The sequence below is a fragment of the Haemaphysalis longicornis genome, unplaced genomic scaffold (assembly GCF_048455015.1).
Source record: "Haemaphysalis longicornis isolate Haplotype H1 unplaced genomic scaffold, Haemaphysalis longicornis Haplotype H1 scaffold_9, whole genome shotgun sequence".
NCBI lineage: Eukaryota > Metazoa > Arthropoda > Arachnida > Ixodida > Ixodidae > Haemaphysalis > Haemaphysalis longicornis.
The window spans coordinates 50,923,684-50,949,219 of NW_027526460.1; the positions used below are offsets into that span (position 1 = coordinate 50,923,684).

At 50.6% G+C, this 25,536-nt stretch overlaps 3 protein-coding genes across 3 annotated transcripts in view; 1 reads left to right on the forward strand and 2 right to left on the reverse strand.

Moving 5' to 3' along the window:
• The window catches only part of LOC144153752 (urocanate hydratase-like), a 49,648-nt gene extending 30,332 nt beyond the window's left edge, over window positions 1–19,316 (forward strand). Inside the window, exons 11-22 of the mRNA XM_077685451.1 lie at window positions 645–715; window positions 4,884–4,981; window positions 5,451–5,514; window positions 12,942–12,974; window positions 14,223–14,311; window positions 15,611–15,681; window positions 16,208–16,306; window positions 17,220–17,319; window positions 17,409–17,490; window positions 17,892–17,940; window positions 18,553–18,603; window positions 19,054–19,316. Coding sequence (XP_077541577.1) covers window positions 645–715; window positions 4,884–4,981; window positions 5,451–5,514; window positions 12,942–12,974; window positions 14,223–14,311; window positions 15,611–15,681; window positions 16,208–16,306; window positions 17,220–17,319; window positions 17,409–17,490; window positions 17,892–17,940; window positions 18,553–18,603; window positions 19,054–19,188 — 942 coding nt within the window. The 3' untranslated portion in view covers window positions 19,189–19,316. The remainder of the gene's footprint in view (window positions 1–644; window positions 716–4,883; window positions 4,982–5,450; window positions 5,515–12,941; window positions 12,975–14,222; window positions 14,312–15,610; window positions 15,682–16,207; window positions 16,307–17,219; window positions 17,320–17,408; window positions 17,491–17,891; window positions 17,941–18,552; window positions 18,604–19,053) is intronic.
• A 2,580-nt stretch (window positions 19,317–21,896) lies between these two features.
• LOC144153946 (uncharacterized) lies at window positions 21,897–23,043 on the reverse strand. Its single transcript, XM_077685722.1, has one exon. The coding sequence runs from the start codon at window positions 22,758–22,760 to the stop codon at window positions 21,897–21,899; it is 864 nt and encodes a 287-aa protein (XP_077541848.1). The 5' UTR covers window positions 22,761–23,043.
• LOC144153177 (kelch-like protein diablo) lies at window positions 22,856–23,771 on the reverse strand. Its single transcript, XM_077684826.1, has 2 exons — window positions 22,999–23,771; window positions 22,856–22,862 (listed from the first exon to the last, which is right to left on the reverse strand). The coding sequence occupies exons 1-2, from the start codon at window positions 23,769–23,771 to the stop codon at window positions 22,856–22,858; spliced, it is 780 nt and encodes a 259-aa protein (XP_077540952.1).
• Window positions 23,772–25,536: the final 1,765 nt, after the last annotated feature.

Below are 25,536 nucleotides of genomic sequence, written 5' to 3' on the forward strand. Positions count from 1 at the left end.
AGGCAAGGCGTCTTGTCCGCACTTATCTGTTACACCTAAAGCACTTCAACTATTTATCGCTAGTAGCCTGGTCAATAATGGTCCGCCTCCACCTCCCCCCACCCTTTTTTGTTCTTTTTTTGAGGAGGAAGTGAGTCGGGGGCCCTATTTCGTGTTGTCAGAAATGCGCTCTACCTTATCCTCCTTCACAAACCAAAAATTCCTGCAGCATCAACGGCCAGCAACCCCCCCCCCCTCTTCCTCCATTCCCTGTATGCAGCCACGGTGTGCTCACGGCATTTACAAGACCGCTCAGAGGTCGGTTTCTCCATGCGTATGCAGGACTAAAGGCGAGTCAGCTTGCGTGACGCACAGCTTATTTCGCGGATTTGTCAGCGGAGTCTGCGAAAACAACACGTCGGTGCCATCAGCCAAGCAACTGCGCATGTGACTGGTTGGGTCCTTTCTCGCGCCCTCTTCGCCTAGCTTCTTCTTAGTAAAAGGCACGCCCGGCGCCAACTGTCCGTGGCTTAAGTTACGACCGGAGACATTCTCCATCCCTTTCCCACAAGCTTCTATAACACAACAGATACGTGACTTTTTTGCCTTTATATTCCTCCTCACGTTTTCTTTCTTCTCCTTTTCTTTCTCGCCCACCCCCGCAGCTGAGTTACGAGGAAGCCAACGTGAAGATGAGGCAAGACCCCCAGAATTTCAAGATGCTGGTGCAAGAGAGGTGAGTGTTTTGTGTGATGTGCCTGCGTTCGAAGAGGCCCGTATCGTGCTACCATACACCTGGGCGCGCCAAGACACACGAATCAACACTCACGGAATAGGAAGAAAGCGTCAGCCGTCATTTCGAGGCGATTATTTTGTGGTCGAGTCAGTGGTCCAGCTTTTTTAAAATATGTGACGTCATAAAGCGGCAGCAAGAATACGGCGCGTCAGTCCGATGGCTTCGCTGCAATTAGGCAGTGGGGTTAGGGTTACGTCAGGCGGTGTTGATTGTCCGAAGGGCATGCACCATATTTGAAGTGCTGGACTAACGTCTTCTCTATATACCGAAGGCCTCTGAACTACGTCATAATGCCTGCCCCGCCAACGCTGTGCGCATATATGCGCACAGCGCTTTTTTTAAACCTCGGAGCTTAATAATATATTATTAAGCTCCGAGGTTTAAAAAAAGCGTTGCGTACCGATTATTTAGAACAACGCCAGGAGGCCTTTCCTTTTAACTTGAGTGTGTTTTTCCCCGACCCACGTGCACAAAGGGAGAACTGGTTGCCCTGAGCAAATTTAAAACTAATAAGCATATCACGCTCAACCGCATTTAGACAACACAATTTCGATATTAAGGCCACAAAGTTTTCGCCCACCATGTTCTTTCTTGTCATGGTGAGTGTTAAAAAACACTTTACCTTGGCTTGAACATGGGGACGTTTTATGAAAGTTTTGTTTTTAACTGGGCACCAGTGACCTACAATTCCGTAGAGTTGCTTTATTCCGATCAAGGTGGCGTTGATTTGGTAGTCGTAATGGGCGTATGCTAAATTTGGAGGTGCTTTCGGTCCCCTTTCCATCCGCCTCGTGAAGAGCACGTTCCCGTTGCAAACAGTCACTAACTATGGCGACGCAAGGAAATAGGTATTGCAGCTTGAAACAGCATACGTCGGGAGGCATTTGTACAAAACTGACTGCGCTTTGAAATATTTTAAATTGCTGTAAACTTCGCACGCTCAGAATCCGTTTAATTGACCAAAATGAAAGCAAAGTCGACAAAATAGTAAAGCCGGGGTTTAATTCAACGTTACTGATGCATAAAAACCACTGCTTGAAAGCTATACTATCACAAAGCTTCGATTATATAGCCTATTTTCTCGATAGTTTAGGATTACCCCTCTTACCAGTCGACCATCGCGTTTTGGGGGCGTCCTGTACTTAGCCAGTGTACCAAACCAGTGTGTGTATCCTGCACCAGAAAAAAAAAAAATTCAGCTACAATTCGTTCACCACAGCTTCTCTCTTTCACTTTCCTTGTCCGTTTTGCTCTTGGCGTTTTACAGCCTTAGCGGACGTTAAAAAGGCCATGAAGACAAAAGAGAACCTCGTTCATTTCGAAAGAACTGGCCTTTGGTAGGTCACTCAGCTGCATTCCAGCCACAAACGGAGTTCTTTAACAACGAAAAAAAAAAAAAAAAGAACGCAGAGACTATTGAAAACATGTCAAATTTCTGGCTTCAGGGACGTAGCCTGGGCAGGGGTGATGCAATAGAGCCCAGCAGTAAAAAAAGTTACCAGTGTGGGAACTGCATAAGAGCACTCAAGTGTTACGATCAAACGAATTTAGAGGCCGCACTACAATCGCCCTGTGAGGTTTATTGGCGGTGGCTTTGGTCAGCGGCGGCCAATCACACAAACTAGATACTGTGACGTCATTGGGAAATCGCCGGACAGTGGTTGGGGAGCTGTCACTGCTTATAATCTATTTTCCTAAATACCTCGATTACTTGTTTGACGTTCCCAATACAATTGCTATCATTTTTATCGAGAAAAGCAATCTATTGAATGAACCAGACTTGCGTTCTGTGTTCAGGGCCCCTTTAATCGACACGCAACGACATGTGTGCGTGTAGCCGCCTTCGCATTAAAGGGACCCTGCAGCACTTTCGATAAACGCTTTCACTCTTTCCTTCGCGTCTGGAAGCACTGCGAAAGAGCTATAGTTATCGCCAGCACGGAGTGGCACTGCGTGATTTGCTCGCCGCAGCAGATACGCCTTCCGTTCCTGCTTCACTCTTGTGGATTTATTTTTAAAGGGGCTATCGAATGTGTTCATTGCTGCAACTGAAGGAAAATGGGCCAACAGCCGTTACGTGGCCTAATGACGTAATTCGAGTGGTCGAAGAACGCCAAGACCAGGAAAGAAAGAAAAATCGTTTGAGCGAGTTTCCAAGTTATCTGATGGGCCTAGAGCAGTAATCTTTGGCTGAGGTACTTTGCGACCCCCTAATCTAAGTTCTGGGTGTATCGGGTGACTACGTTCTGCAAGTATTTAAGATTTCAAAAAAAGTTGGAAAGGTGTTTCAGGGTCCCTTTAAGGTAGAAGTATACACCAATATGGGCGAGCTTCGCTCCCTCTCCACTCCTTTTGCCCTAATGGGTAAGTGCGACCTTGCTTTCAAGATAAACTCTCCGCGTGGTACCTTGAACGGCAATACTAGACACTTGTGAACCAAGTACCCGAGCGCATGCAGGTTGCTCACGTGCTTGCAACAGGGAGAACAGCACGTGCGTCTTGCGACGCACTCGCGAATCGCCTGCAGCGAACATGTTTTGCTTCACAATTTCATTCCCTTTTTGTCTTCTTGCCGAGGCACGAGCGCTGCTTTTTTGTCGAGGCTCATTAACCGCTTAACAGCGCCGCGTGCTCGTGCAGACTCAACGTTCGGAATTGCTTGACCCCCTTCTGGAACGTGTTTGTTGACGCGCACATGTCGAAGAGCTGCCTGATTGATGAAGCAGTACGCTGAGGTACGCGAGTTTGAAGCTGAAGCAGACGCGGAAAAGAAAAAAAAAAACAAGAACTGGTCGTGTCTGCGGTGCTTGCAATGTTAAAATAGAAAGTGGTCATTACAAACAAAGGACCCGCCGCGGTGGCTCAGTGGCTAAGGCGTTGCGCTGCTGAGCACGAGGTCGCGGGTTCGATTCCCGGCCGCGGCGGCCGCTTTTCTGATGGAGGCGAAAAGCAAAAACGCCCGTGTGTACGAGATTTCGGCGCACGATAAAGATCCCCAGGTGGTCAAAATTAATCCGGAGCCCTCCACTACGGCGCGCCTCATCGCCTGCGTTGCGTCGGCGCGTTAAACCCCACAATCAATCAATCAAATCATTACAAACAAAGGGTTGTTGGTCATACACTTGCCTAACATTATACAACGAGGTTTACAAGAAAGGATCTGCCGTGACGTGCTATCAATCAGTGCTTAATTATATAGTTGGGGCAAAACTGTTTTCTTAAACTTAAACTTCTCAAACGGGGAATTGAAATTTGTCATTCCGGACCCAGTAAGAACTTTGGAAACATTGATCAGCTGAGATTCAGCTTACTTAAAAAATACTAACGTTTACGTAGGCACAACATCTCGGTCAAGCGGGCATGCTTTTTTTGCAAAGGACTGAACAAAAGCAGTAAGCAGCGCATATGACTACGGGGAAGACGTATTTTCTTAGCTCAAAATTACCGTTTGGATTCAATGTGGCCATGCAGAAACTCAAGCATTTCGGTACGCCGAAAGCGCTGAAGCTTTCCTGATCCAAAGTAGACCTACCAGGGTTTTTTAACGAACTGTAAGAAACGATATGAACACGAACACAGCACAATCCTGAGCAAGCGAAATTTTCAAATTTGGTTTTTGGGGACATAGATGGTGTCGTAAGTCGTTTACACCAATAAGCTTCAGCCACTACTCAATAAATAAAATACACAAGCCGCACCAGTGCAACATCCGCAGGTACAATAATACTGAAGGTCATGTGTACGGGTCCATATTTTTTCAGGCGTTTCATTTCACCTGCTCATTTTTAAATTACGAGTGACAAGCGTATATATTTCGCTCACGGTGTCTTCTACGCCAAATTTCTTAGCCTCTGCAAAGCTGTGAAAAGAGCTTTCAGTTGAAAAACCACCCAGTCATTTCGGAAATTACATTAATTGGAGTGAATTCAATTAAATTGGAGTCTGCAACACCAATTGTTGCCTTTACTTCGTTTAAAAGTAAACATATCTCCGTTAATAGGGAATCGTACCCTCGACCTCGTGCTCAAAGAAAGAGCGTCTTGGCCACTGAGCAACCACGGCAGTGAGAATTCTTTTTAGATTCCTATACAGAACGGGCTATTTTCAGTCTGCGGCGGCAAGTCACAGCGATCAACAAGCTGGCAAAGCGAGGCATGTGCTTCTGGGACTACGGCAACGCCTTCCTGCTCGAGGCCTCCAGAGCCGGTAAGGTTGATCGACGAGAACATCGCACTTTATTATCCGTGCTTTCACATTCAAACTACTCTGTGCTTATTGCAATATCCCGTGAGGCCCATGCACGCCAGTCGAGTGACGGCGCGCTATTGGTACACATGCTTGGCTTTTCCGCAAAACCTACCCTTTAGTTTTGGTTTTGTGCGCAAAAACAAAGTTGCGCAGAAAAGCCAGGCCTACAATAGGCAGGCATAGAATATGCGTATAGGAGACAAGCTGAATACCAAATTGTTCAGCAATATGATACGCATCGACGTGTTTCATTGCAAGGTCTCCCATCACTTTCGCAAGCCCCGGCCCACTCATGATCGATAACCACTAGTATATTCTGTGGTTTATCCAAAGGACAGGCCCAGCCAATGTTTTGCAGAAGCGACTGGTATGCGTCGGGCCTCTGCCCTGCTGTAGCAATGCCCTTTCCATTTGTCTGTTTTTGCAGGGGCTGATGTTGGGCAGCAGGGCCTGAAATTCCGCTATCCATCATACGTTCAAGACATCATGGGGTAAGACTCCACTCACAGCCACGAGACATTGCTTTCTTTTTTCAAAACAGTTTTAAACAAGAGGGCAGACGCTACTTTTTGCACCTTTTTGAAGGTACGTTTTGAGGCCTGGCAGGACATCAGATAAGATTATTATTTCGTCAGTAAGCTAAAACACCATAAATACGTTTAACAGCGGAGCTGTTGTTGCTCGCCGTAATGTGTGCGGCGTCATCAAAAAACAACACGTCATTGTTACTCCCTCCGTTTATCCTGCACGTGAGCACGCGGCCTTGGCGTCATCCAGGCTTGCGCGTGGCGTTCGTAAAAAATACCAAGAGAACAATTCACGTGCGTCCGCGCCTCAAGGGGGGAGCATAAAACAGCTCGCGCTACACACGCCCAGTTCGCGAAGGCGGTTACCGCCGGTTACAGCGCCTGATGACGCGTTACACTTTGGGAGTAATGTGATAGCCTGCGGACAAAGCAATTGGGGCCCTCCAGTCATGAATGCGCAAGACGACGACATAGATGGATATGACAATGAGTAGCTACGACGGAGCATGTAAATAAACAATTTCAAACCTAAAGCAATGCGTGGTGGCGCGTCCTTCAGTTCTTACATAGAAAGAAATCCTCCAGCTTTGCTATGGTTCGAGCCTTGCGGAAGTTGGTGCAAGCTTCGCCAACTTTTGTTTATTATAAATTTTCAATGGCTCGTCGCAACGAAAAAAACGAGGCTCATTTCAGCTGTGAATGGGTCCAACTTGTTGCCTTGAAAAAGGCAACACAGCGTATTGCAGTGGTAATCCTGGAATTCTGCAGCGTATTATGCAGGCACCAAACTGAAACTTTTGAATTGAAAGAAATCAGCCAGAGGAAACGTGTAAGCAAAACAACATTTAACGCTTCTTAGAGCCACCGCGTAACAGCTAGAGATTCATTGGCACACACCGAACTTTTGTCAACCTGTTTCATGTCTATTAGGGGGAGAGTAAGGGATCCCCCTTTCTCCTACTCTTCCGTCAATATGCTAGTCTCGCACCAGATTGCTGATTGGGCGCGTGCCAGGTCACTTGTGTTTCTGCTTTTGTAGGCACTTAAGATCACGAACGTCCTGCATCGATCATTTTCTCTTTCTCGGACAACCGACACCACTCGTTCAGATCTGAGACTCACTTGATATTGTCACGAAGCCAAGGACGACGCAGTTGTCTTGCAGGAGAAACAAGTTTATTGGAGCGAACTTGTGCTCCCCTAACAACTCAAAAGAATACAGAGGCGGCGAAACAGCGGTCAACAAAGTGACTTGCGTCAGCGAGCGTCGCAGAATCGAATGCCCCGGCGTCCGCACTGCAGGCTTTTTATCTTTCGGTGCGCGTGGTTCTCGAAACGTCGATTCACATCGAGAACATAGTAGATCCAAGAAGATTATTCTGGGCTGTTCACGTTAGATCGGAATGCTCTCCCTATCACGACAGATAACAGATGCGGCACAGAAAGAAAGAATGGAACACGCGCTTCCCTTGGCGCAGAGATAACACAGACCGGCGCAGCCGGGCGGTAAAAGCAAAACACAAATAAACAAACCCAATGTATGGTTCGCGGCATTACCCCCCCTCTAAGAGTGCATCGACCCGATGCTAACATAAGCGACAGTCCGAAAATAAAAATAAAATTCGTTATCGTCCGTAGAAAGGTTTTAAGCGAACCACGTGGACGACTTCGGGCCGCGTGCGTCGTCGTGATGTTCCGGAATCACCATCGGGGATCACCTCGTAGGTAAGTTGGCCGACACGTCGTAGAATCTGGTAGGGTCCGAAATACCGTCGCAGGAGCTTCTCACTGAGTCCGCGTCGTCGGATGGGAGTCCAAACCCACACACGATCCCCTGGTTGGTACTCGGCGTCTCGGCGTCGGAGGTTGTAGCGGCCCGCATCCACCAGCTGCTGGTCCGTTATACGAACTCGAGCGAGCTGGCGGGCCTCCTCCGCACGTTGAAGATATCCGTCGACGTTGGCGTTGAGGTCGTCGTCTTCTACGTGCGGAAGCATGGCGTCGAGCATCGTAGTTGGCCTTCTACCGTAGACAAGCTCGAACGGCGTCAGCTGCGTCGTCTCCTGGATAGCCGTGTTGTACGCAAACGTGACATACGGGAGCACTTCGTCCCAAGTCTTATGTTCAACGTCAACGTACATTGACAGCATATCTGCGATTGTCTTGTTCAGACGTTCTGTTAGTCCGTTCGTTTGGGGGTGGTACGCCGTCGTTCTTCGGTGATCCGTGTTGCTGTAGCGTAATACTCCTTGCATCAGCTCCGCAGTAAATGCCGTTCCGCGGTCGGTGATTAGGACTTCCGGGGCTCCATGTCGCAGCACAACTTGGCTTATAAAGAACTTTGCCACTTCTTGTGCAGTCCCCCTCGGAAGAGCGGCGGTCTCTGCGTAGCGCGTCATGTAGTCTGTCGCTACGACAATCCACTTGTTCTGTGATCGTGACGTAGGGAACGGGCCTAAAAGGTCCATTCCAATCTGTTGAAATGGTCTCGATGGGACGGCGATCGGTTGCAGAAGTCCGGCGGGTCTTGTCGGCGGCGTTTTTCGTCGCTGGCAGTCACGGCAGCTCCGGACGTAGTGGGTGACGTCAGAGGTAAGGCCGGGCCAGTAGTACCTCGCCTTGATTTTTCCAATAGTGCGCGCTGTGCCGAGATGTCCGGAAGACGGGTCGTCGTGGCACGCTTCCAAAATTTCGTCACGAAGGTCCGCGGGGATGACGAGAAGGTAATTCGCTCTTGTTCCGGGGCTGAAATTCTTCTTCACGAGAACGGAGTTTCTCAGGCTGAATGCTGGTAGGCTGCGTTTGAAGGTCCTAGGAACGGCAACGTTGCATCCCTCGAGGTACTCGATTATGACACGTAAGTCGGGGTCGGCACGCTGCTGGGCGGCTAGGTCGCTCTCCGTCACGATCCCGAAGAACGCGCTGTCTTCATCAGAGTCTTGTGGTGGTGGGTCGACGGGGGCGCGGGACAGGCAGTCGGCGTCGGAGTGTTTCTTGCCGGATTTATAAACGACTGTAACGTCGAACTCCTGCAGGCGTAAGCTCCACCGCCCAAGACGGCCAGAGGGGTCCTTCAAATTGGCGAGCCAACACAGCGCATGGTGGTCTGTTACAACCTTGAATGGCCGTCCATACACGTATGGGCGAAATTTTGAAATCGCCCATATAATAGCCAGGCACTCTTTCTCAGAGGCAGAAAAGTTTTTCTCCTCCTTCGACAGACCACGGCTGGCATAGGCGATCACCCTTTCGCAGCCGCTTTGCTTTTGGACAAGGACGGCACCCAAGCCTATATCACTGGCGTCCGTGTGCATTTCCGTTTCGGCATTTTCGTCGAAATGAGCGAGCACGGGCGGTCTTTGCAGGCGTTTTTGCAGCTCGCAGAATGCTTTTTCTTGGTCGTTTTCCCAGCTGAAAGGGGTGCTATCTTTCGTCAAGCGCGTGAGTGGCTCTGCAATGCGTGCGAAGTTTGCGACGAAGCGCCGGTAGTATGCGCACAGCCCGAGAAATCTTCGCACGCCCTTCTTGTCTTTCGGCCTTGGGAAGTTCGCAATGGCTGAAGTTTTTGCCGGGTCAGGTAGGACTCCCGCGGCGTTGACGACGTGGCCCAAGAACTTAAGTTCCCCGTATGCGAAACGGCACTTTTCAGGCTTCAGCGTCAACCCCGACGTACGAATGGCCTCGAGTACAGACTCCAACCTTGCAAGGTGTTCGTCGAAAGTCCGGGCGAATACCACTACGTCGTCGAGGTATACGAGGCAGGTGTGCCACTTAAGGCCAGCTAGCACAGTGTCCATGACTCTTTGAAACGTCGCTGGTGCTGTGCACAGCCCAAACGGCATCACCTTGAACTCGTATAGGCCGTCTGGGGTTATAAATGCAGTCTTCTCTCGGTCTCTCTCGTCCACTTCAATTTGCCAGTAGCCGGTCTTCAGGTCCATCGATGAGAAAATCTTCGCGTGGCAGAGGTGGTCGAGGGCGTCGTCGATTCGGGGGAGGGGGTACACGTCCTTTTTCGTGATTTTGTTCAGTCGCCGGTAGTCAACACAAAACCTTAACGTGCCGTCTTTTTTCTTTACGAGTACGACGGGCGCAGCCCAGGGGCTTTTCGAGGGCTGTATAATGTCGTCGCTGAGCATGTCGTCGACTTGAGTCCGGATGGCTTCCCGTTCGTGTGAAGAGACGCGGTACGGTGACTGTCGGGTGGGTCGGGCTCCATCTTCGGTTATTATCCGGTGCTTCGCTAGAGGGGTCTGACGTAGTTTTGCGCTCGACGAAAAACATTCGCTATAGCGACGCAGCAAAGCCAATAACTTGTTCCGTTGTTCTTGCGGTAGCGCCGGATTCACGTCGAAAGGCTGCGGGAGCTTGAAGGTTTCTACGGGTGTGCGTTCAAAGTCGGTGACCGCGATCACGTCACTTGCTTCTTGCGCTTCTTCGAGGAATGCAATTGCCGCGCCCTTGTTTAAATGCTGGTACTCCTCGGTGAAATTCGTAACCAAAATGTGGGATTGGTGTTCCTTGAAGCGCGCAATGCCTCTTGCGACCGACACACCACGGTTGAGAAGCACCCTTTGATCGGTGTCTACGATAGCGTCGACGTCAGGAGCAGCATCTTCACAGTAGACTGCGACCATCAAGCTTGCGCGGGGTGGCAGGGTGACATGATCATCGGCAATCCTTACAGCAGCACGTCGTTCGGGGTTCGGTTCCGGCGTCATGGAGTGATTGGGGGAAAAAGTTATTGACTTGGTCTGCAGGTCGATTATTGCACCGTTGTCCATCAAAAAGTCCATTCCAAGAATTACGTCGCGGGAGCAGTTAGGCAGAATGACGAACGCCGCAGGGTACGTTGTGCCGTCTATGGTGACGCGCGATGTGCACGTTCCACTTGGCGTCACGAGGTGGCCTCCTACTGTGCGTATGTGCGGACCGTCCCATCTGGTCATAACTTTCTTCAGTTTAGACGCAAATGGTCCGCTCATTACCGAATAGTCAGCTCCCGTGTCTACGAGGGCGACTACGTCAAAGCCGTCGATGGACACCTTGACGTCAGATGCAGTCTTCCTCGAGTTCCGGGTTCGTCGGGGCGTCGTATCTCTGCTTGTACGTGTTGACGGTCGGGCACTGTGCGTCGTCGTTGTCATCGTCTTCTCAGCGGACGTGTCGGTCCGGTCGGGTGCGCGTCGCGGCGTATAGCTGTCGTCGTGTACGGGAGTCTCGTCAGGTCTGGGTCGGATCGTCGGGATGAGGGCATGTTGTGAGTCACTGTCTTCCGCGAGTCGTTGCGTCGTTGGAGGGTTTTCATTTTTCCGCGATCGTGCAACTTTACCTCCAGAAGTTGCTGCTTTTAGTTTCCCCCGCGTGGGCTGGGGGACCTTCCACGTGAGAACTCAGCACTGCTACGGCGGTTCGGCGACTGGTATGGGTAGGGTGACGGTGAACGGTTGGTAGGGTAGGGTGACGGTGAACGGTTGGTATGGGTAGGGTGACGGTGACGGGTGACGGTGAGAGGTATTCTTCGATCTCCGATGGGCGCTGGCCAGTTCGGGGGCGGGGTGCGTCGACGGAGAACCCTCGCAAACCGAGCCTCCTGTAGGGGCAGCGACGGTAGACGTGGTCGGTCTCTCCGCAGTGGTAGCACAGCGGACGATTGTCGGACGTTCGCCACACGTCGGTCTTCCTTGGGGCAGGGGGTTGCGCCGCAGGTGGTCGGGCCGGCGAGAGGGGACGACGGTACGGAGCCTCGTGACGATAGGGTGCAGGTGGGCGAGGGCGATGTACAGCAGCCGCGTAGGTCATGGCTTGCGGCTCGCGAGGTGCTACTGGCGTCGTTGAAGTTCCCAGCGCTTGCTGCACTTCTTCTCTAATGACGTCGGTAAGAGAAGCGACTTGTGGTTGCAGCGGCGTCGGGAGCAGTTTCCGCAGCTCCTCCCTCACTATTTCGCGGATAGTGTCGCGCAGTGAGTCGGAGTTGATAGCGCTGGCACCAAGCGTCTCCGAAACCAGCGCATTGATTGGGCGGTCGTACTGCCTCGTTCGGATTTCGAGCGTCTTCTCCATCGCGGCGGCCTCAGACGCGAATTCGGACACGGTCTTGGGGGGGTTGCGAACAAGGCACGCGAAGAGCTCTTGCTTCACACCTCGCATCAGAAACCGTAGTTTCTTTTCTTCCGTCATTCCTGGGTCCGCACGGCGGAAAAGTCGCTTCATTTCCTCGACGAAGATTACGACTCCTTCGTTCGGGTGTTGCGTTCGAGTTTCCAGTAAAATCGCAGCTCGTTCTTTTCTCACCACGGTCGTGAAGGTCTTAACGAACTCGCTTTTGAATTGCGTCCAGTCGGTCAAGGCGCTCTCGTGGTTTTCAAACCAAGTTCGGGCTGCATCCTCCAAGTAAAAGAAAACATGCCGGAAGGTTTCTTCATCGTCCCACCTGTTGAAGATCCGCACGCGCTCCAGCTTCTCCAACCATTCCTCTGGATCTTCAGCGGGGGCTCCCCGGAACGATGGCGGTTCCCGGGGCTGCTGCAGCATGATTGGCGACGTTGTTTCTTGTACCATGGTGTTGGTTGCAGCGTTCCTTCTCTTGGGCCCTTCTGGCATCAAACCGAACTCGGGTGGTAAACCTTGCAGGCGGAGGCTGGCTCTTGTTGGACTGGCTTGGCGGCTTCCCGAGGTTGCAGTGGGCATGAAGGGTGCTACCCCGCACCTCCACCAGATGTCACGAAGCCAAGGACGACGCAGTTGTCTTGCAGGAGAAACAAGTTTATTGGAGCGAACTTGTGCTCCCCTAACAACTCAAAAGAATACAGAGGCGGCGAAGCAGCGGTCAACAAAGTGACTTGCGTCAGCGAGCGTCGCAGAATCGAATGCCCCGGCGTCCGCACTGCAGGCTTTTTATCTTTCGGTGCGCGTGGTTCTCGAAACGTCGATTCACATCGAGAACATAGTAGATCCAAGAAGATTATTCTGGGCTGTTCACGTTAGATCGGAATGCTCTCCCTATCACGACAGATAACAGATGCGGCACAGAAAGAAAGAATGGAACACGCGCTTCCCTTGGCGCAGAGATAACACAGACCGGCGCAGCCGGGCGGTAAAAGCAAAACACAAATAAACAAACCCAATGTATGGTTCGCGGCAATATAATACACAACAACGAGCCAGAATAATTCTATGGCATGGGAAGGATTTTAGCTCTCTCGACGATGGTAGCTGATTTCAAAAATATATAAAAAAAACCGTTATAAATATTCTAATAGTATGCATGTGGCGGCGCCTCATTAATGCGAATACGCTAAGATTATAAATTAAGCAATGAATACACTTTTAGCATGGACTGACCCTAGCGGTAGCCAAATAATCAGCGCCTTTTTCCTTTCCTTTTGCAGGGACATCTTCTCCCTCGGATTCGGCCCATTCAGGTATTTATTTGCCCTGTGTGTTATATATATGGCAATGTCAACATTCTCTTCTATCCTCCTATTCTTATGTACTCTTTCCTCCCTATTCCACCTCCCCTACACCATCAGGCGTTCCGGTGTCTGGCCCTAGGTGAGGCAATTTACGCCTGTTTGGTGGGCCTTCCCTTTCCAATGAACAATAAATACATACATAAATTTATTCCCTTTATAAGTAGCGCAAAACGCCGGTGGCCTGTCGGAGCTGAGCGTCTTTCGCGCAGAGTCCGATCGTGCCCGGTATGGTCGCGCGGTCAAAAGAACGCCTGCGGTACTGCGGCGCCATTATTACAGCGCTTTGCGTTCGGCTGCCTTTCACGGCTCCAGTGCTATGCGTTAAGCTTACTTTCAACAGTACGTCGTTTAGAAAAGTCGCGGGAAAACGAAGTGGTTGAGGCCTCCTTAAGTAGCGATGTGAGGGGTTGAAAAAAAGAAGCATAAGAAAACAGTTTTTTTTGTTTTTAAACCAGGATAATATTGACAAAAAAAAATAAAACAAACCTGGCTTCTCCAGAAAAATGCGAGCAAACTGCAGTGAGGGAAACGCTTTCTGAAATCAATACCTTGGCGCGAAATCGCGCGCAGATTTTGGGAGCGGAAGCTCTGCTGGGACTTTAGTGATGCAGCATGTAGCAATTATATTCTTTTCAGTGTGAACGGAAACTTTGAAAGGGCACTTAAGTCCCTTAAGTGATTCGAAGGTGATAGCCAGCGATTATTGGAGACTTCTTCACTGCTGCATCGTGTTTGCTGTGCTGTCACGTTCACCTGTCATGCGGCACGCATCCCAGTAATTCTTGTTCTGTCCTGGCACGGTACAGGATAGCGCTGTCATTACCACACTTGGCAGCGGCTCTTGGCGATCCGGGTTCAAATCTTATTTGAATATAAAAAGTTTCTATAGGCATTTTACTTACTTATGGATATTTTTACAGCGGCTGTAATTTGGTTTCATTCATGTAGACCCCTCCACTACGGTCACTTTTCGCGTTTGATGAGACATCTAACACTTTCGCCTTAAAAAGTATGCCAAATTCTCTATAGATCTGTGCGGAATCGTCTTTTGTCAAGGTTTTATATCCCCCCCTCCCCCCCCCCCCCAAAAAAAAAACACGAAGAAAACATGTTTTTTCAAACCCCTAAAAAATCATAAAAACTCACATCTCTAGGTACCAGGTGCGCGAGTATTGACGGCGGGAGTATTCCTTCCAGGTGGGTGTGCACCTCGGGATGCAAGGAGGACTTGGTGGCGACAGACAGGCTGGCCGCCTCGGTGCTCAAGGACTTGGTCAGGACGAACGGTACGCATGCCTCTATAGGTCAGGATCCTGCGGGGTCAATGAGCCGGCGTGATCACATGCGTTTGTCTATTTATTTGGAGATTTGTAGCCGCATTTCCGAGGCAATTTTTCTATCAGCACAAAGTGCGTGTAGAGAGCGTGGGAGAGAATGGGAAACAAATCTCAGAGCAGTACTACCTGTAGCGCTGGCGGCCACTAAAAAAAATCCCGAAATAGTAAGAAAAAATTCTAACGGCCATTGACAACGCGGCAAAAAATTCAGTGATGCTTGCACTCACGCGCAAGGCTTGAATGGTGAAGATGTTGTAGGTGAGCATTGGCGGGCACATAGTTAAGATTCGGCATCCCTGTTTATTCTTTGCGGTGCTAGTGATCATAGTCATATGCATCGAAAAGGTCGTTGTTTCCTTCGCGGCGAGTTGTGGATGGAAAGTCATCCTCAGCATTGTAGACTCCTAGCCCTTCTACATCGCGACCCGAGGCCACGGTGGTGGGATCTGCAAGTAGTCTGAGGAAAGATTGGCACACTCGTAGCCATGTCTCCAATTATGCATAATGGCGTCTAGAGAATGCGGCGGCCACAGTGACCGCTCACAAGCAGGGTGTTTTTTTTTTTTAATTTAGCATTAGCGCGAGAGTTTTTTTTTACGGGCGCGATAGCGCTTGACAACAGCGCTGGAGTATTTTTTTTTTGCTAAAACGACTGCGCGAGCCGGGGACGCTCAGCAGTCACCGCGAGGCACGCACTCACGAGCGCTCGGCATTTTCTTACTATTTTTTCCTTCAACGGTGAACTCGCGGTCAGTAACAACAGCTCCGCTGCTAAAAAAAGATTCAAATTTCGCGGTGTTTGCGCGCCGAAGCTGCAGCTGGGCCATGAGGGGCCCCGTAGTAGAAGGCTAAATGTTAATTTTGAACACTCGGGGATATCTAACTGGCACTAATATGTCGACACACTGGCGCTTTCGCCTCTCACCTCCGCCCAAAACGCCCACTGCAGCCGTTATCGACGGTGTCGTAGCACAATGCCGCGCCAGTTCTGCAACGTTCACAGGGTATTTGGGTTGCGAAGGAATAACAATTTTTGGCTAAAAAAAGGCACCGAGCTTTCATCCTAGTCGACAAGAAGTTCAGCAACCCTTTCAGCATTAAAACACCAAGAAAGGCAACCTATGGCACAAAATTTGGCTCCTCACAGTCCCTCTCGGAGTGAGTGAAGCCGGCCTTGTGTGTAGGACAGATTTAACTGCTAAAAACTCAGACTGTTGCCCGGCTTAAAAGTTGTCACTGGTCTCGCAGTGCCGGAGTACGTGAAGCAGCAGTACAAGGACAACATCGCGTGGATCGAGAAGGCTGGCGACCACAACCTTGTAAGGGAGGAGCCTTCTCTCCACATGCCGCCCTGCTTTCTGATTGGGGCAACTCCCTCTCTCTCTCTTTTACTATTGTCTGCTTGTAAGTTTCGTTCACCTATTCAGGCTAAACAACAGCACGTCAAAACACTGGTATGGTGTTTTAAAACGTTCAGGCACGAATACGCCCAAGCGACGGCTACACGGCCGAGCCTAGCCCTCCCCGCCTAAAAAAAAAAAAAAAAAGGTTTCTCGATTCGATTGGGTCCGAATGACTAGCTGCTTGCATCACTAATGCCTCTTCTCCAGCAGAGAGTTAATTCTACTGAACGTTGCGGCTGCCTCATATAGGCTCCTTCCAAGCGCAAATTGAAAACTTTTAGGCATTAAAATATTGTGTTTGTGAGAATGGCGAAAAATCCCCCCCCCCCCCCCCCATTCCACAAACGATTCCTCCCGCGTCGCTTTAAGCAATTGTGGCTTGTAGATGTGAATGAGCTCATCGGCACGTGCTGTCTCTACATGGACCTGTGTGCCTTTGCAGGTTGTCGGCTCTCAAGCCCGCATTCTGTACTCTGACAAGATCGGACGAACGCAGATTGCTCTCGCATTCAACTGCGCCGTCAGGGACGGCCGACTGAAGGTACGCACATCTCAGGGTCCATTGGCGTCTTTCGTACGCCATTTGCTGCGCGTCTACTCATACTATAGGCCAGCGAAGCAAACAATCAAGGAACATAGCTATCGTTTTTTACAATTTCTTTATATAATATATGATAGCGCTTTACAATACGCACTTTTTTTTTGGTGAGCTACAGAAACTGTTGCTTGTTTCTCGTTAATGTGTTCGCACTCCACCTCCAGTGTAAAAGTTTACCTCGCCTCGGTGTGAAAGAGCAACGCAACAAAGCCAACCCCAAACGCTGTGCAGCTTTACTGCATGCCTTGTTTGAGGTGCCAGGAAGCAGCGAGCTGCAAACCACCCAAATCACGTGCCGCAGCACCAACTCCTTTGATCTCTGCGTCTTCCTTAGTCAGGGTGGTTGAAACCTGCACCCGAACTCTAATACTACCGCCTCCTTGATCCATGATGACAGAAAAATGATATTTAATCTAATTCGTACGCTTTCAGAGTATGATTACCAGCACATCATCTACATATGACTCCTCCCTCCCCCTCCATTTTTATCTCTGTCTGATTCCCATATTTTCTCCTTCTCGAACAATAAAACTGCAATCCCCCTCTCTCTTTTTCTCTTTGTCTCAGACCAAATAAGTGCAAGTAGAGAGAAAAGGCAGTTGAAGTAGTGGATTCCTTTAATGATATTTGGCATGGACGCGCCGAGGCAAAATCTCCGTATTGGCCGTCTGGCACGCGCCCAACTTCTTGTACGCGGGAACGTTCGCAATTTTCTTCCATTCGAAATAAAACCACGAGTGTAAATCACACGTAAATGTTTCCCGACAAGGGGACAACTAGATTCGGAACTACATTCGGTACGCGTAATGGAAGACCCAAGGTCCAGCGTTATTCTTTTGCTCTCCGCGCTCTGCAGGGGCCGGTGGTGATCAGCCGCGACCACCACGACGTCAGCGGTGCCGACAGTCCGTACAGGGAGACCTCGAACATCTACGACGGTTCGGCGTTCACCGCTGGTGGGTGCAGACCTTTCGGACCCAATAGAAGGTCACACGTTGGTGGATGGGTGGAAGGAGTCAGACTTTCACCTCCGTTTCTTTCGCAGACATGGCGGTGCAAAACTTCGTCGGCGACGCCCTGAGGGGGGCGACCTGGGTGGCGCTGCACAACGGCGGTGGCGTTGGCTGGTCAGTGCAGCAGATTTAAGCCCACGTAGTTCGCAAACACGCGGTAATGGACGTATGCGTAGCTGAACCAAGCGATCGAGCGCATTAACTGAGTTCAAGGACACATTATGCCGTGACTATTTCGTGTTTTGTGAGGGCCATGCAGCCATCATTAATGGCCCTCACAGAATCGACATAGAATCGACACAGAATGTGTTATTAGGACTTGTACTTAGTTGTAAATTTAAATATACATAATTAAACCTAAAAGAACTTAAGGAGCAGAACGCAAGAGCATTCTAAATTGGAAAAGCAAAGCGGTCGCTTTTGTCCCACAGTGTTCTGTTCGGCGTAATTGCGGTTGAATTTTGTAATCCTTACTCTCCCGTTAATTCATTTTTACCGTCATTATTGTCTTGCAGGGGTGAAGTCATCAACGGAGGTTTCGGCTGTCTTCTTGACGGAAGCAAGGTCCGTATGTCTCTTCTTTCGTTCGTCTTGTTTTTTTAGCACTATTTCTCGAACTAGCACCATACATCAACGACCAGCTTAGTTCTATTATTCAGTTTGTATGAAAATAGGCCTATTGAAAGGTTCTTTAAAATTCTGTAAAGGGTACGGGACGCTAATAATTTCTCGCGTTAGTTTTAAATGCCACTGAACAAAACAACTGGAATGATGTTTCAGAGACCTGCTGTTTGTAGTGTCTCTAATTATGAATGCCCCAACATCATCCCAGCAATTGAAGTCGTCATAAAACAAGGTTATCCAGCTGTTTATGTCTCCAGGTAGCAAAAAAAAAAAAACTTCTAAAATTTCTGGTTCAAGCATGTCGAACGTTTGTTTTAGGAACGTTTGTTTTAAGCATACAGCTTCGATATTCGGCTAAATGCACGCCTTATTGATTTTTAACCAGTTTTAGTGGCTTCTCGGACCTTTTTTCACTGGAAGAAAACGTAGCAAGCGTACTAGAATCCTCAATATCGCGTGTCACGTACCATCACTAAACAAAAATACTTATGGAACGAGTTACAAAGCAAGCATTGTGGCTTGTGGAATAAAACTTGGCTCTTGATTTTTCAGGAAGTGGACCAACGTCTCACACCGCTTCTCAACTGGGACGTCAACAACGGCGTAAGTATACTAAAAGCCGGTCAGAAAGTTTTCAATTTAGTTTGAGTGTTAAAGTTTTAGTTTTAGTTTTAAATTTATATTTAAAGGCTGAGGGGGCAACACCGTACAAGAGGTCTACATTCAAAACCCATCTCGGGGATTAAGTATAGCCCCCCCCCCCTTCTCTCTCTCTCTCTCTCTCTCTCTCTCTCTCTCTCTCTCTCTCTCTCTCTCTCTCTCTCTCTCTCTCTCTCTCTCTCTCTCTCTCTCTCTCTCTCTCTCGAAGATGTTTTGAGGTGACTTCATGTAGCGTAGTTTCTTCAACAATAGATACGGCAGAATCGTATCGTTGAACTTGTAACTAAGGTCAAACGAAAAAAAAAAACAATAGCGACAAATATAACCGCTCGAGGTTCAAATTTTGAATTTCAAATTGAAGTTTCAAATTTTCCCGTGCGTATCGCTGCGCAGGTGTGCCGCAGGAGCTGGTCAGGAAACAAGTACGCCGTGGAGACGATCCAGCGAGCCATGAAGGACGACCCCCGCCTGCTGGTGACGCTCCCTAACGAGGCGGACGACCAGCTCGTCAAAAGAGCGCTGCAATGATTGCCTGCATCGTCGATATGGGGCCGCCGTTTTTTCCTCTCTCTTTCGTCCCCTACGCGAGCAAGCAACACGATACGGGTGTCTTAATAAATGCTGCATTCTGCAAAGAAGTGTGTCATTAACACACATCGTCGCTCTCCGTATTCTTGGTTCTACACGTTGCCTGGTTTCGGCAACCGCGCATCAGCAGACCGACTCGATGACGACGCAGAACGGCTTGGCTGTTCAAGGTCACTCTTGAATCACCCCCAGTGTACCCTTCGGTAGGAGCGCTTGGTGACGTAGATCACTTTGTTATGAACTGGCCCGAGCGCACTTTGGAGCGTACGAACTTTATTCCCTACCTTCAGACGCTAGACGGCTATATCACCGGCATTCCGAAACGGATTAAAGCTTGTCAACAGCGCACCCAAACAGCGCTCTATCGCGCATGAAGTTCAAGGAAGATGGAAGTTGACCACTCATGGAATGAAGGCCCAGCGAAGCCGACCATCATTGGGACGTAGAAGCTCAGCCATTCAATTGGCAAATCACAGTGACGGTCACCCCGGTCCTCCCCAACTTCACCGGTCCTCTCGTGTTGGGACGATAAACCACAAGCCCTCCCCTCCGTGTCCCCTGGCCCTCACGGAGCGGCGGATTTAAAAGGAGTGCACTTTCAAGTCATAAAAAGGCCGTTGCAGTCGTACTACTCCTCGGCAACATGAGGAGAGCAATGACAACCTCCTCCATAGGAAATAACAGTGCAGTGTCATCCGCCTTGCGGCATCGAAGGAGTGACAGATTGAGCCCGAAAGTGCTTCCATTTTTTTTACTGTTGACGAATCATGGCTCCCAAGTCAATATATAGCTCCTCATTTCCAATTTCTTGAGGGGCTCGTTCAAATAAGACAGAAATAAGGGTTGGCAGTCAAGAAAACCTAGGAAAGCAAAGGGGAGGATGTGGTAGGTCATTGAAACAGAAAAATAATTTTGAAAGACAGAAAGAAAGTGGATAAAAAATGCCCGTCGGGTGGGATCCGAACCCACGACCTCCAGAATACCGGTCTGATGCGATGACCACTACGCTACCGGCGGGGCTATTTCCCCCTCCACTTTCTGGGGTATTTATATTCTGGTATTTTTGTTACCTGCGCATGGGGGTGGTAGCCAGCGCCACTCGGACTACTCGGGGTGAAGGGCACCTTGTTTTTAACCCCGTGCCGTGACTCGAGTGTCTACGACATGTCGAGAGTGGTCGACCAGCGTTGAACCCAATTAAGCTCCCTACGACACCAAAACTGTCAGAACAGAGGCCCTCGCTATGCATGTAGCGAATCAGAATAGGAAATGAGGGGCGCGTTAAAATAAGACAGAAATAAGGGTCGGCAGTCAAGAAAAGGGAGGATGTGCTAGGTCATTGAAACAGATAAAGAATTTTGAAAAACAGAAAGAAAGGGCGCATTTTTTTCTCCATCTTCTTTCTGCCTTTCAAAATTCATCTGTCACTGCTCCTGGCGCATGCGCACCGCGGCTCTCCAGGAGCCACGCGAAACAATTATAAAGCGGCTCCGGCGCAGCGTCAGAATTGGCTACTGCGCAACGGAGGCGCACAGCTGGGCACGCGCCGGCGCCAGTGCGTCTGCCGCGGCTACGACGTCACTTCTCTGGAATGCGCAGACGGGCGAATGTGCAGGCCCAATTCTCTGCACACGCGTAATCCAACTGGATTGGATTTGCAATTAAATTTAATTCAATCCTATTCCAATCCAATCCAATTAAGTGGTCCTCGCGCTTCCGCCGCACGGCCCTTCAAGGTCCACGCGAAACTGCTCAACCTCGGCCAGTTTAGCTAACGCTACAAAATGGCTGTTGCGGATTCAGTTGTGGTGACGTCAGGTCCTCTCCTAAGCTTTTCGTTTCACCATGCCGGAGCTAGAGGAGCTCAAGTCGGACCACAAAACACCGTTGAAAATTAAGTCCGAAACCGGCAAAAACCCAACTGTCAAGAGTGCTACACATTAAAAAAACGGAGGCGAGGGGCAGGGACGGCCCACGTCATTGTGGAAGGTTTGGCCAGATAACGCAGGGGCTTTTTGCATCGTAACTGTTCACAGTGCCACTCCTACCGTATCTGCAAATACTACTTCAACAAATTATTCTCCCCTGTACTTGTAAATACAAGAATGATGAGCACGTTAGCGTCTAAGAGGATTGTGGGGTGGCTAGCGAACGTACAGGCGGATAACTTTCTGGCCAAGATATTTTTCTGCTCTGCGAAAACGAGTGAGAGGGGGACATCCTTCAAAGTCTGGTTAATCTGGGCAAAGAATCTCCGACTATTTTATAGCCAAGGTTTCTGGTCAAACAAGCGACCCCACATTCAGGCACAAATTGTTGAAACGGATACTTTCGTAGTGATTCGTACATTGGAAGCTAGGAAGTCAACCATCCCAATTTTATGTTTAGCACCTATGTGATAAAAATGCGATAAATAGAATGATGGCTGTGCGAATCTACAATACAGAGCACGCCTGCAATAAAAACAGACAATTGTGTCGTGAAGTTCATACTTTAATCGTTAAAGCATCAGCACCCACCATTTGTAAGCAAGATAAAAGCAGGAAATCCAGTAGTCAGAAGGTCGGAATTACAAGAGAAAAATAAATAGCGGGAAAGATAGAGCAGTCGCGGCTGAGTTTTCTCCCTGTGCTTTTTCTCCGGAGTCATCACAGCCAGTTCCTCGCGTTAGGGATGTTCGGGTAAACGCAACCAGCGGCAGCGCTGCACGTAATGCTTAGGTCCGGAGCGCGGTGCCACTGACGTGCCTCGATATCGTATCGCTCAACGAGCGACACCGTCGTATTGCCGTCGAACCCTCCGGCCACGTAGATGCTTCCTTCCAGCAGTACGGCCACGAAGTTGCTTCGCGGGAAGGCCATGCTGGGCAGCTCGGACCAGTGGCCCCTGCGCGCGTCCATCCTCTCGGCCGTCTCCAGCCTGAAGGCGCCGTCGAAGCCACCCAGCACGTAGATAACGTCGTCGTGCACGACCGCTTTCAGGCCGCTGCGGGGACTCGACATGCTCCTCACGTATGACCACACATCAACAGACGGGTCGTAGCACTCGACGCTGTCGAGCACATCACGGCCCGTGAAGCCGCCCATGATGTAGATGCGTCCGGCGGCCGCCACGGCGCAGGCGTCGCTCCTGACTGAGTGCATGGAAGCGACGAGCTCCCACTGGTTTCGCTTGGCGTCATACCGCTCGCAGGACGATGTGCGGTCCTCACCGTCGAAGCCGCCCATGGCGTATATGTAGCCCTGGAGGACTGCCACGCTAACGTAGCAACGCGCCACTTGCATGTTCGACCTTGAGATCCACTTGTGCCGCGACACGTCCAGAGCGACGACCGTGTGGTAACACTCGTGGCCGTCGAATCCGCCCACAAAGTAGATTAGACCGTCCAGCATTGCAACGCCGTGGTAGGCCCTCGGATGCGTGTTCTGGTTAGGTCGGAGCAGCCAGCGACTGGAACGGCAGTTGTAGGTAAGAAGGTTGTTGGTCGCGCCGCCCGTCCAGCCCCCGAACATGAAGAGCACGTCCCTTGGAACACGCGGCCTGAGCCAGCGCTGCTCGCGAAGGGCCGGTCTGGTCCTCCAGTAAACGTCGTCCACCGGCTCCTGGATCAGCGTCTGCTTGATAACGGTCAAAACACCAAGGGCCTCCTCGCTTGCGCGTACCAAGGGATCGTTCTCGACCTTCGCTAAGTCTGCGCCGCTGCAGAAGGCGAACCTTATCAGCGGCAGGAGTCGCGGCAAGTGTCCTTGCCTGTCCTCGGCGTTCCCGGCGATCCACTTGAGAATGGCCCCAAAGGCGCACTCAACCTCATTCCGGGCGTGTAGCTCATCATTGTACAGAACACTCCTCAGCTCGTCGGGCCTCAGTGATTGGAACTGAGAACTGCTGGTCCACACCTTGTCAAAATTTCGAATTATGTACAGGAAGGCATCGTTAGTCAGCCTCATGTACCCCTTGCTCAAAGCCAGTTGGTAGGTGCCGATGCAGTTTTCGGGTTCCAAATTCTTCCCTAGCAGCTGAAGGCAGTAGTCCCGTACTTTAGCGATGTTCAGCGCCTCGGCTACGTCGAGCACCTCGCGGACGTTGTGAAGGCCCACGCGCTCGTGAATCGGGATCTGGTAGGCGAGGTCGATAAGGATCTCTAGCATTTCCGAGCTGATGCCGCTTACCTCGACGTCCCTGATGGGCGGCCACACGGTGCCCTGCTGCGCGGGCATCGACTCGCCGACAAGGCCTGGTCTCTCATCGCAGTCGGAGAAGAAAGCATCGCAGCCCGCGTACCTGGCGGCGAGAACGAAGCGATGGGCCCAGAACTCGGTGCCTTCAATGGTCCGGAGTGTGACATCGCAGTGCTCATGGTCCCTCCTCATGGCTCTCAGCATGGGCATGGACCGGGCCACGACTCCGGGAGCGAAGTGGCGTTGGCGGCCAACATCGCCGAAGAGCTGCCGAGCAGATGTTGCTGCCTTGCAGTTGTCCTCGGAGCCGCTCTGGGCGTCGATGCCATCTCCGGGGGCTTTCATCCTGGGACGGCCAAGGAGCTCACGGGAGGCAGGGTCAGACGCAGGTCACCGTCGCTAGCCGGGTAGCAGCGCTGGAGCGCAGCGGTGTTCCAGCTGAGCTGGTCTGCTCAACGGCCGATTCGAACGATCTGGTGGCGTGTCACTGCCACGCTGCGCGAGCGGATGATGGTTGGTTCGTTGGTTGCCTCAGATCACGGCACATGCCCACGCGGGGGAATGGCCAAAAAGGTGTCTGCCAAATTAGCTTGTGACCTAGGTTGATTTAGATACTAAACTAATAACAAGAAAACACAGAAAAAATTTTGACTAAAAGTACAGCGAGGAAAAAAACCGGCGCAGCTTGCACTAGTGGTGCAAGGCTGGAGAAACAGCAGAGCTGGCGGCCCCTTTCCCTTCGTCGGAGACCTGGCTGTTATACCTCACATTTATTTCCGACCTTGCCGCTGAAAATGCATGACTGGCAGGCCCGGATTGTTTGGTCCGCAGCCTTTCACATCTCTTCAAAAGTGGAACGCGTTAGCACGCACTAGAACCCGCGGTAATCGGTTTCACGAAGTCGTCGTCTGAAGCGCGAACTCAGCGTCTGGGCTCGAACGCACATGAACTGGCGGGTAGAAGAGCAGACGATAGATCACGCTACGAACACTGGGCAGATTGTTCTCGAAGGTCGAGCTGGCCGACGCCGGGCTGTCCTCAAGATGCGTATGTTCACGTGCGATCGGTATTTTTTTAGATGCAGAGCATCTGATTCACTCGCCTTGTCCCTCCGGCGTCGTCTTCGTCGTTGTCGTCGGCGTTGTCCACCCCTCCCCCATTCTCCTCGCCGCGCCAGCTGCGCTCTCCTCCGCTCACCCCCTCTCCTCTCCGATAGCGAACACTCTCTCGCGATGGGCATTGGATTGGATTGGATTGGCTTGGCTTGGCTTGGCTTGGATCAAAGTGGATTGTGTTGGATTGTGTTGCGTCATAGCCGCGGCACGTTGCGTCATAGCCGCGGCAGACGCGCTGGGGCCGGCGCATGTGCAGTACTCTCTCTTCCGAGGTTTCCTCTCCTTCGGGCGCGCTGCGCATATTATCGGTGTGCCGTTCTCCGGCAAAGCAACATCCACGCTTGGCTCAAACACCTAGAGTCCACGCCGCTTTACAAGTACGCCAACGTTGTCATCGACTGGGACCGGCTTACGCAGTCCCCTCAACGTTATGCGCGCTATAAAACGCGGTCCCTTCCGCGCTACGCCTATGCGTCGCATCTACACAGGGGTTCCCGCGAGGGGAGGTGGGAGTTTTTTTCTTGTTATTTTTTGTGAGCTTGTCACGCGGCACAAGCCTGGCCGACGCGGGGCTCTCCGCACGAGGTGTACGCTCACATGCGCTCGGCCTTTTTTCTTGTTATATATTTCCGGTAATGCCATGCGACAGAACTAGAAGATTAAGCAGCTCAGCTGTTAAAATACGTATTAAGAAGTAGCCGCACAGTGGATAACAGCAACGATGATGATGCCCTCAACGTTTTTGGACAACACTCATAAGAGGGACGGGATAGGACTAAAATATCTATGGCGTTCCGCTTAGACTTCATAGGTAAAAGTTCACTTATACACAACCAAAGCAACTGGAAAAATGAAGCTGTGGCGTAAATGTCACCAAACCCGGGACACCCAACTACGGAGCCTACAAGACGACCCCCTTCAGCAGGTGCGCGCAAACGAACGATCTTCGTCAAAACCACGGCGTTCAACACCAAACCGACCTGCTTCCAAGACAA

Excerpts from the sequence above, each read along its gene's own strand:
- LOC144153946 (XM_077685722.1), bottom strand. The coding sequence starts at position 22,760 with ATGTTCGGGGGCTGGACGGGCGGCGCGACCAACAACCTTCTTACCTAC.
- LOC144153177 (XM_077684826.1), bottom strand. The coding sequence starts at position 23,771 with ATGAAAGCCCCCGGAGATGGCATCGACGCCCAGAGCGGCTCCGAGGAC.